The 17,887-nt window shown below is 34.6% G+C and overlaps 1 protein-coding gene across 3 annotated transcripts in view; it reads right to left on the bottom strand.

Moving 5' to 3' along the window:
* Positions 1 to 7,287: 7,287 nt before the first annotated feature.
* Positions 7,288 to 17,887, bottom strand: part of ADAMTS19 (ADAM metallopeptidase with thrombospondin type 1 motif 19) — a 254,721-nt gene continuing 244,121 nt past the window's right edge. For all 3 annotated transcript variants that reach the window (XM_081281410.1, XM_081281411.1, XM_081281412.1), the window contains 2 exons: positions 10,669 to 10,846; positions 7,288 to 8,893 (listed from right to left, as the gene is read on the bottom strand). In XM_081281410.1, the coding sequence (XP_081137536.1) occupies positions 8,742 to 8,893; positions 10,669 to 10,846 (330 nt within the window). In that variant the 3' untranslated portion in view covers positions 7,288 to 8,741. The remainder of the gene's footprint in view (positions 8,894 to 10,668; positions 10,847 to 17,887) is intronic.

The raw sequence follows: 17,887 nt of genomic DNA, 5'->3' as shown, positions 1-17,887 counted from the left end.
TGCTCCGACTAGCATCTGAAACCAGGTCTCTGCTGCACTCAGAAGGCACTCTCAAAATGACATGTCAACACACAGGAACAAAGAAACAAAGCAGCACACTGCCCTTACACACACACACACACACACACACACACAGAGCTTTTGAATGGGACAGACAGTGCTGCACTGATTAAAATAAATAGGATGGCAAAATTAGATAATGTATGGCATTTAATGTCTCTCCATTCAGTCTGAAATAACAATCTGAGGGGCACAATTGTCTACGTAAAAGCTGCCAGAATCTCAGTGTTATAGCTCATAATTTAGAACACAGGAAATAGTCACCTGGAGAGAGACACTGCTTGATTTTTCTCTCTGAATATTGCTGAGCTAACAGCAGAGTTGGCCCTGCCTAGGCAGTCTCACATGTGATAGGCAGTATCTTGTTTCTTATGTTTGACTCCCAGAGACTTAAGCTCAAGTGAAACCTAATCAGATTCAGGTTGTCAGTTCATTCTGAACAGGAAAATGGCAAGAATTTGTTTTATAGTATGCTACAGTAATTTAGTGCCCCAACCTATTGCCTGGACCCAGCCTCAATCAAGATACCTTTGACTGTTCCTAGCTATGTAAGCTTCTGTGATGTTTGTGTTCACATTTGGAACCAAAGGGAACCATAGCTGCAAAGTTTGGATGATGTGTTGTCTTAAGTGAACCCCTCTGCTGTTAAGAAAGCTGGGGACAGTGTGTGGGGGGGGGCGGAGGGGCTATGGGCAGTGTCAAGCAGCAAATGACTATGGATGACTTTAATGGAGAATGTGCTGTTTTCACAAGACACTCTACTTTAGATGACCCATACATCTCCTTGGGAAACTATGAAATTCCATCTGGAGAAAGAAGAAAGCTCCCCACTTGTGAGAAGATAAAGGATAGATCCATCAGTGGCTTCTAAAAAACATAGCTGTCTGATATTTTTGCATTTTCATAAACTCTCTGACTTAGCAGGAAGGTTTCCCTTCCAGGGGCAATGTGGTTACATGTGGAATGTATCAACACTAGATTTCAGAAGAGTGCCATGTAGCTTATAAGAATCAGCAGCCAGGATGTTCATGAACCAAGCAAGACACGGGAGAGCACTTACCTTCTTTTATAGCAATAGGCATAAGGGGATGTGTTTTAGCAAATATTTGTCCTACTTAAAAGTTGTAAAACTTAATCCGCAGTTAATATTATCTATAAGAATTTTTGGGACACAAACTCCATTATTGTCTTATGATATTTTAAATACCTTTGAGGTGATTTTGAAGTGTGTTTACTAGAGAAGCAATAAGTACTTCATAATAACAGTTAATAACAAAACAATTAAACCACAAGTGTTCTAAGAATGAAGTGTATGATGTACACGTACATGTGTTTGATATTTTCTGGGTTTTTCGGTCTGCTGCCAGAATACATCCAATGAACAAATATTTCTCAGACTGCTTGCTTTTCCTAAAAGATTCTTTGGGGAATAACACACATCTTCAAGAAGAACCTTGCTTGTCTTTGGCTCTCTGTATTGGCAAGTGGAGACACAGAACTTAGATCCAAATATATTTGATTAGGCCTTTTCCTTAGCCAAAGTATGAGGTAGGTGAAATGAGCCTTCAGTTTTCCTTAGGCGTTCTTTTAGATTTCTCTGCTATGCCCTGTGTGCCCAGAGGTTTATGCACTCCCTCTCCATTTGCAAGTTTATTCCCTTCCTCTCCATCTTCTTCCCCACTCCTTTGTCATCAATTCTCTTCTAACCCCTGCAGGTAGCTGACAGGACTGCAGCCAGGAAGTCAAACTTCAGGCCCTCTCTTCCTCTACTCCTCCCTCTCCCTGTGCCTCTGCTCCTGCCTGGAGACATTCCTTCCCATCAGTGGCTGTTGGTTACCCCCTATCCATCCTTCATTGGCCATGGTTGACACCTAGCCTTCTGTAAAATCTTCATACATTTTGTACATTTTCCTTAGTAGATGTGATTTTTAATATCTACTTTGAAGCTTTATTTGTACCTTCATCTTTTTAAAAAAAAATGTTCTTTTTAGATATACATGACAGTAGAGTGTATTTTGACATATTATGCATACATAAAATATAACTTATTCTAATTAGGATTCTATTCTTGTGGTTGAACATGATGTAGAGTGGGGTTGGGGATATAGTTCAGAGGTAGAGCAACTGCCTGGCATGTGTGAGACCCCAGGTTCAATCCCAAATACAAAAAAAAAAAAAAAAGGAGCATGATGATGTGGTCATGTTTTGTGGTCATGTTTTCATATATGAACATAGAAAAGTTTTGTCCTCTTTCCTATTCTCATCACACCTCCCTTCCCTTCATTCCCCTTTGTCTAATCCAATGAACTTCTATCCTTTCCTTTCCTTTCCCACTTATCGTGTGTTAATATCTGCATATTAGAAAGAACAGTTATCCTTTGGTTTTTTGGGATTGGCTTATTTCATTTAGCATGATAGTTTCCATTTCCATCTATATATGGACAAGTGTCATAAATTCATTCTTCTTTATGGATGAGTAAAATCACATTTTTTTAACCCATTCATCTTACTATCCTTTGTTTGATAATTTATTTAATACTTTTAACAGCCCCTATAGTAGATAATGCATTGTAAAATAACAGACCTATTGGATGGCCCCTTTTACTTGACTCATTCTTGCAGATCCTAATGAAACCTTTTGTTCAACAAATAATGCTTGCTGTTGTTTCCTCCAGTCTCTAAGGATGTAACTATTGTTGGAAATTGATAATTCAATTAAAAATATGATTAGGTGTTCTGTTTTCTAATCTTCTGTTCCACCCATGCTCACTGAAAAAAAAAAAAGATTTGCTTGCCAAAAGTTTTGTGACTATATTCTCTTCTACTGATTTATGATGCATAAATTCATATTAAAACTTAGTAGTTCTGCTTTGCTAATGCTAGCATTTTCCAAATCGATTACATGACACATATTTATTGTTTTTCCATTAATTGAAAAAACAATTGAGTTATTTTAGAATAATTGGTACATATTGGTTTATGGTTTCTATTTCTCTCCTGTCATTAAATCTTTTTATTCAAGAGCAAGGAAAGGTAACAATATAAATGAGTAAGATTTATATTGGAGGAGTACTCTGGTGGGAATCGTGGAATCTAGGGCCTCTCAAGTTTACCATATTGGTAGCTATTTGCTCTCTTTACAGCAATTTTTATAAAAAGTATTACTTACCCATGGATTCTCATCCCACATTAATTTTTAAAAGATTAAATATAGACTCACTAGATAAAAGTGACTATATTTTAATTTTCCTATTTCTCTCTTCCTCCCTCTTTCCTTTCTTCCTTCTCTTTCTTTCAAAATTGCACCACTGACCAACTGGAATATTTGAAAGTGTCCAGATGTGCAGTCAAATTATATGAAAGAATTTGAAAATAATTTGGATAGTTTTGATTACAAAGCAAGCCTGTGAGTAAGATTATATGAATCCTTGTGTTATCTATTATAAAACATTTTCAAAACAAATCGGAAAAAGGGAGGTAGTCAGGGTACTTGCATACACAGAATTTGGAGTTAGAGTAGCTCTATAACATCCAACTAAATTATGAATCTCTCTGAGACTCAGTTTCCTTGGCTATAAAGACAGTAAGAGAACTTACAAAGTTGCTGAGAGGTTTAATAAGTGTAGTACAGTGGTTAACATAGGTATACTAAGCACTAAAGAAGTTTGCTATTATTTTAAATCTGCATAAGAACATAAACATTCAATTCAGTTGTCTCTGATAAAAAAGCAAACTCAAAAAATTAAAAATTAAAGCGATATTAACCATCTGTCTTCTTTCTTTTGTGGCACTGGGATTGAACCCAGTGGTGCTCTACCATTGAGCTCGGTCCCCAGCCCTTTTTATTTTTATTTTGAGATAGGGTCTTACTAAGCTGGGGGCTGGACTTGAACTTGAAATTCTCCTGCACCAGGCTTCCAAGTAGCTGGGATTACAGACTTGCACCACCTTGTCTGACATTTAACCATCTATATTTTAAAAATCAACAACATTTTCCATAAACTTCTTTCCTTTTGTAATTCTGAGTAAGAACTGACCAAACAAAGGAATTGCATAAGATGTGAAGGCAAAATGGAAGTAGAATTTATTAATCCAAAAGGCCTTTAGGAGTCATCCATGGTGTACAGTGGCTAGAGTGTTATTTTAATTCTTACCTGTAGTCTCCTGAAGTAAAATACATTTAAAGGGCAAGTCAAAGGAAGAGCTTATGGAAGTCTAATAAGTTTGACTTGAGTCTGTCTTCAAATGGGGGGGGGGGCTAGAAGTTCCACCCTCCTTACAGATATTGTCTTAATGCTGGGAGGTATTTGGCATAGACATACTCAGACACTGATAGAACCCCTGCCCCTCATTAGTGTTAAGATTGTTGGAACAAGAGCTTGTATGGTGGTAATGTTGATGGAAGTTCCTAGAATTCGAAATTAAATCAATAAATGCTTCCCTGAAGGGGTTTCAGAATTTCCTCTACCATTAAGGATTAGAAGGATGCAGGGGTAGTAAATTATCATTCCTTTTAAAAAAATATATTTATTTTTTAGTTGTAGTTGGGCACAACACCTTTATTTTACTTATTTGTTTTTATGTGGTGCTGAGGATTGAACCCAGGTCCTTGTCTGTGCTAGGCAAGAGCTCTACCACTGAGCCACAGACCCAGCCCCTAAATTATCATTCTTTTGCCTATTATCCTCTGAAGACAGAGGATTTGAAGAAATACATTGGTTTACTACAAACAATCGGATGGTGCCCCCAATTTCAGTTGTGGTTACATATGTATTATAAGAGCAAATGAATATTTTGGGGGACCTAGAAGAAAAATGTTAAATTATTTTATTAGTGAAAACATCACCAGCAGTTTGGTTTAATTCAGCAATTATTTCCACTGTCTGAATTTAGGGCTTTCTAACCCACAGGGGCCACGGTCTCTTCTATATTGCATATGATAACATATTGGTCTACCTCAACAATGATTTCATGTTGATTGGATTTGGTGAACAGGAAGTTGTAGCTAATAATACTATATAGACACCTTAATAATATTTATGAGTGCCAGAATGTGAGTTAAATCCTTTAAAATGTTGGGGACTTTATACCTTGGTAAAATTTCTAGGATTGTTGAAATATGGCTTTTAAGGTGAAGGACAAGTTTCTACCCCTGGCCCTTTCTAAGAAAGAGATATTAAAAAAAAAAAAAAAAAAACAGTTGGGCAGCTGCAGTAATTTAAACCTCATTTGGGAATGATATTTTCTGAGACTTATTAATGAGTAACTGTAGACTTTCAGTTTTGTGTGATGCACAGGTGAGTCTACAACCAGTCCAGGCTTCTGTAGAAGATATTATGCTCTGTTTTGACTGTATGGCACTTAAAGAATCACTCAAACATGAAGATCCTGGATGGAGTTTCTGGAAGGTTCCTATTGGTGAATCATAGTAAGGTCTCTGGGATTTTGGAGCAAAGCTGTGCAGTTTTCTACAAATAATTCTTTTTGCTCTCAGAAGTCATTTTGGGCTTGCTACTAGATCTTAGTAAATGCTAAATGCTTGGCTAAGTGTCACCAAATTCTCATGTAACCTTTACTGCGGATTTTAAATTTGATAATGAATGATACTCAAAGCCTATGCACTGATTACCTGAGTACATCATTACAATCATCAAGTGTACCAGATTAATCTTGAGCACATTCTGAAAGCATAAATAAATTCCAAACAGATTTTATTACTAGGGATCCTACTATGGTTGCATTGCCTCCTTTCTTCCAACTCATACCTACCTAAGGTCTCATGGAGTCTTTCTCATGACTAATTAACTGAGATAGAAAAATATCTAGGTTTGGTTTGCTAATAGTTCTTTGCAATAGACTAGCATCACTCAGGTTTATAGCTGTATTCTACACCTGCACAGAGAGGTGATATTACATGGGACTACTAAGAAAAATTCTTAATCCTTTTAGTTAGAAAGAATGTGCATCTGGCTATTCACTTTATCTGAAAGGAAAAATGGCCAGAACCATGGTATACAGTAATTTGTGCTTTGCAGCTCAAGATTTGCCTGCTTTGGCAGGCACTTGGAGCATGATCTAAAAATTAGTGACAGGGAAATCTGGGGGTGGGTGGAGTATGTAGATGAACATCCTTGAATAGCCTACATACTTATATTCCATTTGACTGTTTACCAAAGAGTTCACTTGGGAGAGAAGGATAGTAATTATCAAGTAGGTAAGATGATGTGTCTTATAGATGTTGGCCAATCTCTTTCACCAGCCACCTTTATACTTGATCAATGGGCTTATGGACAAAGAAACAAATGATAGCAGGAGAGGAAATTATGCATGGACTCAGCAACATGGGCTTCCTTTCACTCACCAAAGTTCGTCTAGATAAAGTGTTGAGGGTTCAAGGTAACAATTGCAGAGAAGATACGGAGCCATTCTGAAGAAGGACAGGCCACCTTGATGGTAGATTGATTACATTAAATTGCTTCTATCAAAAGAGATGCAATGGCTTATTCTCACAGAAATAGTCACTTACCCTGAATTGAGATTTGCTTTCTCAACCTGCTATGCTTCTGTCAAAATACCATCTGTGAACTTAACAAATGTTTCAGTCACTGATTTGGTATTCCATACAACATTGTTTCAGTTCAGAGAACTTGTTTAATAACAAATAAAATGTGGCAATGCTCATGCTCATGTAAATTTCCTACCAGTATCCCTTTCACCCTGAAGCAGATGGCATAACAGAATGATGCAATGTCTGTTTTTAAAAAAATTTACTTCTGGCACTAGCTAGTAGAAAATACTTTGGAGGTCTGAGGTAATATCTTAGTTCTAAGATGCTGTATATGTTCTAAATCATTGACCAATATGTGGTGCTATTTCTACCAAGATTCATAGATTCAGCAATCAAGGGATGGAATTGTGATTGCCTTCCTTATTAGTTTATTTTTCTTCCTTCTCTTATTCACCTACTGTCTTTCATAAGATGTATGGATACTGGTTAATGTTACATTTCAGCAATTAAGTCAAAGGAGTTCCATAATTAGGAAAAATCTAGAAACCAAATTTCCCCAATGTTAAGACTAATTAATTAAATGTAGGTGAAAATAATGAAAGAAGTGTCAAGTATTGTGAAAGTTTTGAGGTCTTACCCTACTCATAATATATCAAATTCATCAGTCATTTTTTTAGAGCAGAAGACACAAGACTCCTGGGTTAGAGACAAAGGATTTTATTACTCACAGCAATAAAATTGGCCAGAGAATCTGCATTTCCTTGCACTGGTTCTCTGAGCCCCAATTCACACAGGGTAAAATGAAGAGAACCAGGTGACATCTGCACGTGTAGGAAGGCTATATTATAATAAAAGAACCTCAATTTTAGAAAGCCTGAAAATTTAAAAACGGGAAGCAAGCATGTTTGCCCTTTGTTCCAAAGAAATATACTACCTCTGTCTTCCACAATGGTTCATTGTATAAGAGTTCTTTAGAAGAGACTTCAGAACAAAAACAGACAGTGACTTTTCTTGCCAAACATGTGGAAGTGTGAGAGATCTATGAAGAATTGTCTCCCAAAAGGAAGTTTTACATATTTTATTGAAAAATCTAAGAAACCATGTGAATCATGTACAATATTTTCTCACGAGAAAAATTCTAAGCTGGCTTTTGAACGTTTCACAGAATAGTAAAACTTTTTATTTTTTAAAAGGAAAAAAAAAACACAATGAAACTACCATAGTATTATATGCTTTTTGTCTTTTCTGATCCTAAGGAAAAGGCTGAAAAATATTCAGTAAGTTTTCTCATTATGATTTGTGAGTCTAAGCACTATACTCTTTCATAAATCTGCTAAACGGACACAAGGAAATGGGTGGATCAATGCTTTCTTTGTTCAAAATATTTAAAAAGCTAAAATCTAATGACAACATGATAAAATAATACACATTTTTGTAGGATGTTATCATTTCTAAAACAGTTTCTCTACACTATATCAACAGTGCAATGGTGATTCAGTGTAAATCATTACAGTGTTTCATTGTTACAATACTTGTGTTCAAGTACATGTTCATGAACATGATTAAAGTCTCTGCTTTGACTTTCTTTTCCATTATTAAAATAAGGTTATAATTACAGTAGAATTTTTCCTATGGTGTCTCTAAATCTGAACCAAATTCATAATACATTCTCTAAAAACCTGTTCAACACTATGAGGTTTCTTATGTTTACACATCTCCTGCAGATTACAGAAAATGGGCTAATTCTGCAGCAGGACATTAAAAAAAAAAAAAGAACCATGATTTTCTCCATATATAACTAAACTATGCTAAGGTAGTATAAGCACTGTATAACTCAATGGTATTAGTGGAAAGTAGCACCTTAGAGACAGCCCTAACTTTAACTTAAAAAAAAATGTTTTTAAGTCTAATGATCTTTTTTTTTCATTTTCTTTTTATTAGGGCACTGGATCCAACTTATTCATTCATATAAATTTTGCCTTATAGTATAAATCAAAATGTTTGTATTACCAAAACAAATACCACATTGGATGTTTGGCAGGGAAAAAATAAATTAATTTGATTAAATTATATGTAATCTGCTAATATTTGGTCTGAAAGACATGCTAGTGTGTGTGCTTATAAATAATGTAACTGCAAAGAAATGTCAGCCAGCCAGCCAGCCTGCTAGAGGTCAACTCTTCTGCTGTAGCTTTTGGGCATAGAAGTCCCTGCACGTCTCACAGCAGCGCTGATACCACCGCATGTCCTGACATAGGTTCTTCTCACGGATCACACGGCAGTATACGGGCCACTGATCACCCAAGCACTTGAAAGTCAGAGCAGCTGTGAAACAGAACACAACAAGTTCAATAATATGTTAATAGAATCCAATTTCAATCACTTATTTTATGCATTCATTTTGACTCATATATATTACCTTCTGGAATGCAAAAGGCAAAGACACACATGCACATAGACCTCCTCCCAACAGTATAATAAAGGAATAAAGGGAATGAACAGTATTCTTACTTATTAACTTTTAAAAGCTTCCTAAAGATAGATTTTCCAGATTCAGTGGGTGGTACTTGTCAGTTTCCATGTTATGTCTTTCATTTAAACTTATTTTGGAATTTGGTAGAGAAGATTAAAAAGAAAAATGCATTCAGTGCATCCACCTCTGTGGGAATGCAAGTCAATAAGTGTTCTTATGAATGAAATTACTAACAGACAGCAAAATGAAAATATGCTTACATTTATTTCACATTCCTAGTTTTCTATATGACAGATAATTATAGGTGAAATATCTGGAGATAATGTCTTCAGGCCTCTGTAAAATCAAAGCTGATTGTTATAAGTGACTAAAATTTGTAACAACAATAAAAGTGTTTAAAAAGAGAATCTGGTATCGGAAAATTTGGTCATGTAGATCTCATCTCAGTTTTTCAGAAATAGTAGAGAAAATGCAACTGTAACAAAATTCTTCTCTTAATCCTTTCTTTTTTTGCTAGATGATACTTCAAAGACTCCAAGTAATTATTGGAGAAAAAAATCGTGCTGTTATGGAATACATGAATTTAGATCATCTACTTTAGGATTGCTTAACTTTTGTCTTAATTATTATCATTTTACTTGAGCTGATTATTTCTTAGAAATGTTAATTATTTGGCTCAGAAAAGAGAGTTTTTGTATTTCCATAAAAAAACCCAAACTTTTCCATTTCATTGACTTCTATGCTTGGAAAAAGTACATTTTGTAATTTAGCTCCTTGTATTTTGGCAATTATCCTTCACAATTCAAATGTTTTTTTTCTGGAGATTATATGTACAGGTTAAAACTCAAGGTATTAAACATAAATTCACCCACTGACAACCATGAAGGAGAGCTGTTAAAAGACACAGAAATAAAAACTAATTCATTCATCAGTATTTGTCATGAAAACACAGGCTACATCTAGTTAAAATGCACACTCTACTTATTGATAATAGATTGTATTAAATAATAGGAATTGAGAATAAAAATGGAAACATTTCATAACATAATAACTATATAAATATCTGAATATTACTAGCATTTTAAGATATATGATTATATCCTCAATGATGAAAAAAAATGATACCTCTTGTCCCATGGTGTAGTTCTATTCACCTGTTCCTCATGAAAGCCATGTTTTCAATGTGGTGTGTCTCCCAAAAGCTCACATGTGAGACAATGCAAGAAGATTTGTAGGAGAAACCTTACACTAATCAGTGAATTGTTACCTGGTGGGATCAACTGAGTGGTAATTGGAGGCAGGTGGGATGTGGCTAGAGGAAGTAATTCATTGGGACATGGCTCTAAGGTATACATTTTCATCTGAGAATGGTGTCTCTCTCTCTTCCCTTCCTGGACACCATGTGAGCTACTTCCCTCTGCCACACTCTTAAACTATAATATTCAACCTTACCTTGAGCCCAAGGGAATGAAGCCTACTGTTTATGGATGAAGACCTCTGAAACATGAGCCCCTAAATGAACCTCTCCTCCTCTAGAGTTGTTCTGGTCAGGTCCTTTTTAGCCACGGAGCGAAAAAGCTGACTAAAACATTATGTTTCTCAGACTTATCCAGTTTTGGTCACTTACCTAGTCTAGGTGATGTTATCGTATTTACATTAATCTTCTCATTGCAGGGCTGAAGGTGGCATGGCCTATATGCTGCAGGTTTTTCTGAAGAAAAACATTCATTTCCATGTCTTCCTGTGATCTTATGCATGCACTGGATGACCCGGGACTGCATTCCTTTCCCACAGGTAATTGAGCACTAGGAGAGATACAAGGTTTGTTAAAAGTTCTTTTGTTGTTTCCCTTTCCTACACCATTAGCCATATTTTCTATATATTTCTTAAAAATCGATCATAAGCATCAACATCCAGAAACAATGCAAAATATGAGTCAGAAACATAGATGCTTAAAACTTGGGCACAATATTGCTAAGAACCTCTGAAGTACCTAGGGCAGAGCTCTGGGTATTGAAGGACATTGAAGAGTAATAAAGAAAATTAGAGAGTATGGTTTGAAGGGAAAGAGAGTAAATGACACCAGAAATGCTTGGGCAGACAGTTTTTAAAGATCTAAGATTTAAATATAAGAAGCAATACAAATAATTAAATGCTGTGGAAGCTGAGCAATTTTACATATTCTTAGCCAACTGGTCAACATTTAAATAATGAGTTGCCCTACAAAGCTACTGTTTGCTTCTTTGGGATCAAAGCAGTAACCCTTCTGTAAGATTTGATTCCATACAATACTAATAGTAGTTAGCACTTATTTGGCATTTATTATATGCCAGGCACTTGAGTTAGAGGTTATATTTACTTTAATATCTCATAGGATGCCCATGAGTACTATTATTATCCCTTTTAAACAGATGAGAAAATAGAGTTTCAAATAAGTTAAACAAATTGTCCAAACTTTTACAGCTAAAAGGTGCTAGAATTGGAGTATGAACTTAAACATACAAATTCCAAATTTGGATACCTAAGCAGTACTTGATACTGGCTGATGGCTAATGTTGCTCTTCTGGTGAAACAGAAATCTTTTCTTTTCCTCCATCCTATCAAATTTATCCTTTATCTTCCTAGCTTACTATTAAGCTAAACAATGAACTAGAAGGGTTTTTTTGTGCTTTTTTTTTTTGGCTTTGTTTTGCTAAAATTCAGGTTACGTAGCATGAAATAAATTATTCTGCCACAATTCATATTGCCTCATCTTTAGATAGAGTAATCATATAATTTGTTACCAAATCAAGCAATTATGGAAGAAATTGTTGATAATAATTATTCCTAAACTATAAACATATAATGGGGCAGTCTTGGGAAAATTAGGATAAACAGTCACCCTATTTGCAGATCACCTAACAGATCTATGATATACAGTAACCCTATCTACAGATCACCTAGAAGATCCATGTATTAAACAATAAACACAAATGAATGGCATGTGAAATACCTCATATTTTCTGGGCATTATCTAGTATGCATTTTTAGAGAACATATTTATTCATAATGCAAAGAGTGAGTCACATGCAAATTAGTTAACTCATTCATTCAACATGCCTGTACAAGAAGCTGACATTGTGCCAAGCACTGTTCTAGATACTAGGATGTGAGAGTCACAAAACAGAAAAGAACAAATACCCTTGAGAAGCTCACATTTTCATGATCAAGGGAGGAGCAAAAATATAAAGAGGTAAAATATAAGTATTTTACATAAGATAGAAGTATTTTACATGTCAGCAGGTATGATGAAGAAGAATAAAACTTAGAATGGGGAAAGTTTGGGAAGGATTGTTTGCCATTCAAGTAGTATGACCAGGGAGAGATTCATGGAGAAGGTGACATAGGAGAGACCAGTTTATCATAGACGTCTTTTGATTCCAAATACTATATTCTTTCCATCATATGTAATATAAACTTTTAATTTATATACCTGTGGGCTTTGGTCTCTCTACTGTATGCACTATATGCTTTCATCTACATAATTGGGGCCATGATTGTCCTAGTTGCTTAATATGAAGGGTGAGTACCTGGAGTGTTTCATCAGATTCTGGATCAGTTTCTATCCCCTCTTGCCCCGCCTCACTCTCCTTCCTTTCTTTCAGTCTTGCTTTCCAGTAAATTTTAATCTTGCTCTTCACATATATATCAAGTAAATTGTAAATGTATCTGAAACAAGGCAGCACTGTAGACTTTCACCAAAGGCCAAAATACTAAAATGTCAACATCAATTTACCAGCAGCTGGTAAAGAAACACCAGATAACTTGCCATGGATATTTTTTTTTTCAAGGAAAAATTGCTGACTACAGTATTTTAAAAAGACAGCCTTGTATTGTCTGAAAAATATTCTGTTGCCCCGAAGGACCTTTGCAACAAAACACCTCATGAATGAATTCATGAACTAGAAGTCTTTCATTCTGCCCAGGAAACAGTCCTGATATTCCAGGTTTACGAGAGTAAAAAGGAAGTAGTAATCTTTAAAAGAAACTAAAGCAGGTTAGAAAATTGTTTAATAATTTTAGAGCTCAGGAGATTGATTTTTTTTTTTGTCAGAGATAATAAGGCACAAGGAAAATCAATGTTAGTAAATCCCTCCTTCCCCTATAAATATAAGCCCTCAAGTCTCTGAAAATAAAATTTGTTTTGACTTGGTGATATTTCATTCTACCTGAGAAAATTATAATCTTCCTTATACTTGGATACTCATGAGTGATATATTGAGATAATCTCAACTTATGTTTCTCTAATAACAGAATAGATCTTGCCTTGGGAATTAGTGACAATTTCTAAGGCTATATTATATAATATCTGCACTGTAGCTTGCATGTTAAACACTAACTACAATAAGAAAAATCTGCTCAATATTTTGAATAGTTTGGAATATCAAAATGATTAGAGGAATAGTTTGGAAAAGGAGATCCACACATCAAATGTCAGCAAATCAACCTGGTAATAACAATAATTCATCTCCCTTTAAAATGAGATAGACATCATCAAATTTTATATCACTTCCATTATTTAAATCTCTACTTTATTTCTGTGACTCTTATGCAATTTTATAAGAGTTGATTGATTTGATTTTGCCAAAGAAAATTTTATCAAAAGAAACTAATATAAAAGGATCCATGTGGGGAAGAATATGCAATGTCCTAGTTTGTGGAAATACAGAGTAAATTTTACTTATCTCAGATGTTATATTTTTTTTTATGAAAATGACCAAGCATGCTCTAGTAATTGACACAAAGGTGAACTCTGGGGAAATTATTTCTGCCAAATTAGATGACAGCATTGAGAAGAAAGGGTCTGCCCATACTGACAAAGAAAGGCCAATATGTCAGAATGATTTAACGAGTTTATAGATTTGTTAAAATATAAACAAATGATAGAAAGTAGAAATTTATAGAAAACAAAAACAATAAAATTCTTAATAAATGCTTAATTGTGACATCAAAAAAAAATTTAAAAGAAGGGGCAAGATGAATTCTGCATGCCTATGAAGTCCAACAGTTGGACAAGGCAAAGTGTGAAATCCTCTTTTCTATTATAGAAGATAAAAGAATTGTGAAGCACTGACAGACAGTTGAACTGCAGCAATAAAATGAACATGGAGGTTCACTCGTAGACAGTGTGAAGAAGATCTTGAATGAACCCCTGAACACCCTGTAGGTGTTCTCAAGTAATGACCATTTACTTGGAGACATTTATTGCTCTCATAGTTTCTGTATGTTCAAAAGCAGTCAGTGCATGCTGCTGAACAACTGTAGTCTGATGAAATTAAAGTTTCTGAAGTCTGATCTGATGCATTTTAGAAATGGAGGATGATTAGGTCTAAGTCATGGTATAATTAGATGGGATAAATAACTTGTTGAGGAAGCAAGTGCTAAATAGAAGATATCAATGTACTGTGTTGCTAAGAGTCAATTATTTTACATGGAATATTCCTTTTTCAATATATTTAAATGTTTATCAAAAATTCCACATCTTTTGCTGGGCATGGTGGTGCATGCCTGTAATCCTAGCAGCTCAGGAGGCTGAGGCAGGAGGATCTCAAGTTCAAAGCCAGCCTCAGCAACTTAGTGAGGCCCTAAGTAACTCTGTGAGACCCTGTCTCTAAATAAAATACAAAAAGGGCTGGGGATATGGCTCTGTGGTTGAGTATCTCTGAATTCAATCCCTGGTACCCACCCCCGCCCCTGCCACTGCCAAAAAAAAAAGGTCCACTTCTTTTAAAAATAATGTATATGTATTTTCCCACTGTTTCTATGAATACTATTTCTTTAGTGGCTCACTAAATACCATTGAATGATAACATACTCTGAAATATACTGAAATGTGTAAAACATGTTTAATCAAAGAAAAGAGGCTATAAACACACCAATGAACAGCCATCTACAAATCTGTACAGTGCCCAAGTAAGGAAGAGAATGGTTACCCACAATCCCAGTAGGTTCTTCAATGGTTATCCCTAGTACAATTGGAATCTACTTTTATAAAGTATAAAATTTTCTTTCTGCCATTGAAAATTCATAAAGCATGTAGGAATTTCCATAATTGCTTATGGCATAATCTATTTCTTACTGTATCTGTCAAATTCACCAAAGAATGTTGCTATCTTCTAGACTAAGAAGTAATTCTTGTATTTCTGGACAACATACTTGGAGCCCTAATGGGATATACAAAAACACCACTAACCACTCTCACTTTTAGAAAGGAGACATTTATTCCTTTCACTGGTATTTGATCCTTGTGTTGCTTCCACACCTGTGGACTCTGAAATTCAGGAGATCTATTCATATGCGGATGTCTTAGAGTCTTGCTATCTAGTAAACAGTCAACAATCAGCATGTTTTTCTTTAACTGGCATGGCCAGCTATGCTTGAATTGTGACACTGAATATTACAATTCTTCTATTGTAGAAACAAACATTCTTTATGCTTCTCAAAATGAATGTGAAAGGAAGAACTATAAAAATATTAAATTGAAGTTTATGATAGGAACTCTCTAACTGGCTTTTAATACAAAAGAACTCAAATGAAACAAAAAAGCAATACATACTATAGTAGTAGAAAGGAATGTTTTCTGAAAAAGCAATTTGAGATTTTACTTTAAGTACATCATCTTGAAAATATATATTGAAATAATCACTAAATACTGTTAGCTAGTAACTATTGTTACATAATATGTTCTATTTTTTGCATTAAGTTATAATTTGAAATAGTATGTGAGTTTGAACACAGGGTTAAAACAAGATTTCTGTATCTAGTCTTAGATATTAAAATGCTATGGTAAAATGCCAAACTTGAAAATTATTGGTAAAATATTGTTTCTACCTTTCATTTCAGGACTTCAGAAAAGTCATTTTAGCACTATTTTGGTGCTAGTTAGTTTTTGTCACTCTGAATATTATTTAGATTACTTAGGTTTGTGGGCCATATGTGGTATCATGGTATAAGTATGTGGATTTAGGTTATATAATCAACTAATTTGTCAGGGAGTTTATGGAACTCTTAATCTGTGCATGTTAAACACAATCCTAAAGGAACTGTGAAACTCTTCAAGCTATAAATCCAATAAAATGTCATCTTGAAGACTTCCAAAGATGCAGAAAACCAATAGCAAAAATATCATAGGTATTTATTTAAACTTTAGTTAGATTAAAAAAAAAACCCTAACTAAACTAACACTAATTTATATTTGTATTCCTTAATGGGGGGGGGATTTTTGTGTTTTAGGGGTTAAAAATAATAATTCTCACACTTGGCCAGCATAGAGATTACCCGAGATTCCTTACTTCTAGAATGTGCCAAAGATATATATTTTGGAGAGAATGTGTATTCTCCAGGCCAACAGCTAAGAAAGGTTCTGTAATGCTTTACTTATTTCCAGCTGGCTTCTACAAGAAATAGGAATTCCTAAATTAGAGGAAAATTGTCACTGGCAGAACTTAAAATTTTTTTCCTCACCCAATATAACAGATAATCTTGCAGAATCTGATATAATCTAAAATGATAAGTGCCAATCTGTAACAAGGTTAACAGAATTGTCTTGGGCAATTTTTCTGTGTGAATAAATGGGTTATTCCAAAGTGGTTTAACAAGAGTGCAGCAGCATTCACAGTGGAGAGTGGACCTCACAGGGAAGCTGAAGGATGACTTCCACTGGAAATTATTAGCGCAGCATTCCTGTTCATCTATGTATACGTTTGGCAGTTCCATCTTTCAACTTTTTAATAAAGTGAGTGTGAAACAAGCACACTGAAGAAAAAAAGTTAGCTTTGTTTTTTAAGATTTGCTATTTATTTTGGTCAGTGTTTCAACACATTTTTAAAGTTGTTCGTCTGTCTATTTAAAACATGAGTATTTGGAATTGAATCCATTGCTAGAGGTCAAACATTTCAGGGTGTTTTCAGTGTGTGTGCTTAATTAATTCTCTCTCCCTTTCTCTTTTCCTTTTTCTTTCTTTCTTTTTTCTTTGGTCCTAAGTTTCAAGTTTTCTTGGTTTCATTGTTATAGCAAACCAAGGAAATATATGTGGCAAAATCAGATTGCTTACGAATGATGAAGAGAAACCTGAATATGTTGTGAATGAACTGTCATGATAACAAAAAATACATTGATCAGGACTAAAATGGAAGACAAGAAATACATTTTGCATTATAAAGCAATTAATAAATACAAAGTCCTAGGTAGTACTCTTTTGATTCACCCAGAGCTCAGTTCACAAATCACTGGGTTTTACAGAGGTTAAAAAACAAACAAAAATAAATAATAATAATATAAAAAGTGTACAAATCAAGATAGTTCTATTTTATCACTGTCATTTCAGTGACACGTCTTCTTTCAAGAGAGAGCATTTTAGAATGGCAGTGATTAAATTTCCTTTTCAAATGGAATGATTTTCAATAAAGTCCAATAATTTTCTATCAACAATGGTTCGGATCCCTCTGTGATCATATGAAAAAGAGAAGTGTGTGCTTTTTATTTTGTTTTATTTTAAAATAAAGCCTTAATTTAGAGAACATTATATAGCTAACTTTAACTCAATCCAATTGGAAATAAACCACAATTCACCAGATCACAGAAAAAGTTCTTAGGTAAGTTTTGATTCCATTTACTATTTCCTTTCTAGTTCAGATAATTCCATCTAACCTGATGGTGGACATTCTAATCAAATGATTCAAGAGGATGCAAAAATAGTCTTCCAGTTTTCTTAAAACTCAACCTTGAGAAAACTTTAGCTCAAATATCATGATATTCAAACAAGGGTTAACCTACTTTACAAAATTACACTTTCAAGTTTATTACCA

Source organism: Spermophilus citellus (assembly GCF_964194105.1).
Source record: "Spermophilus citellus genome assembly, chromosome: 1".
NCBI classification, from domain to species: Eukaryota; Metazoa; Chordata; class Mammalia; order Rodentia; family Sciuridae; genus Spermophilus; species Spermophilus citellus.
The sequence above is the reverse complement of the archived record's forward strand: the minus strand, read 5'-3'. Positions and strand labels throughout refer to the sequence as shown.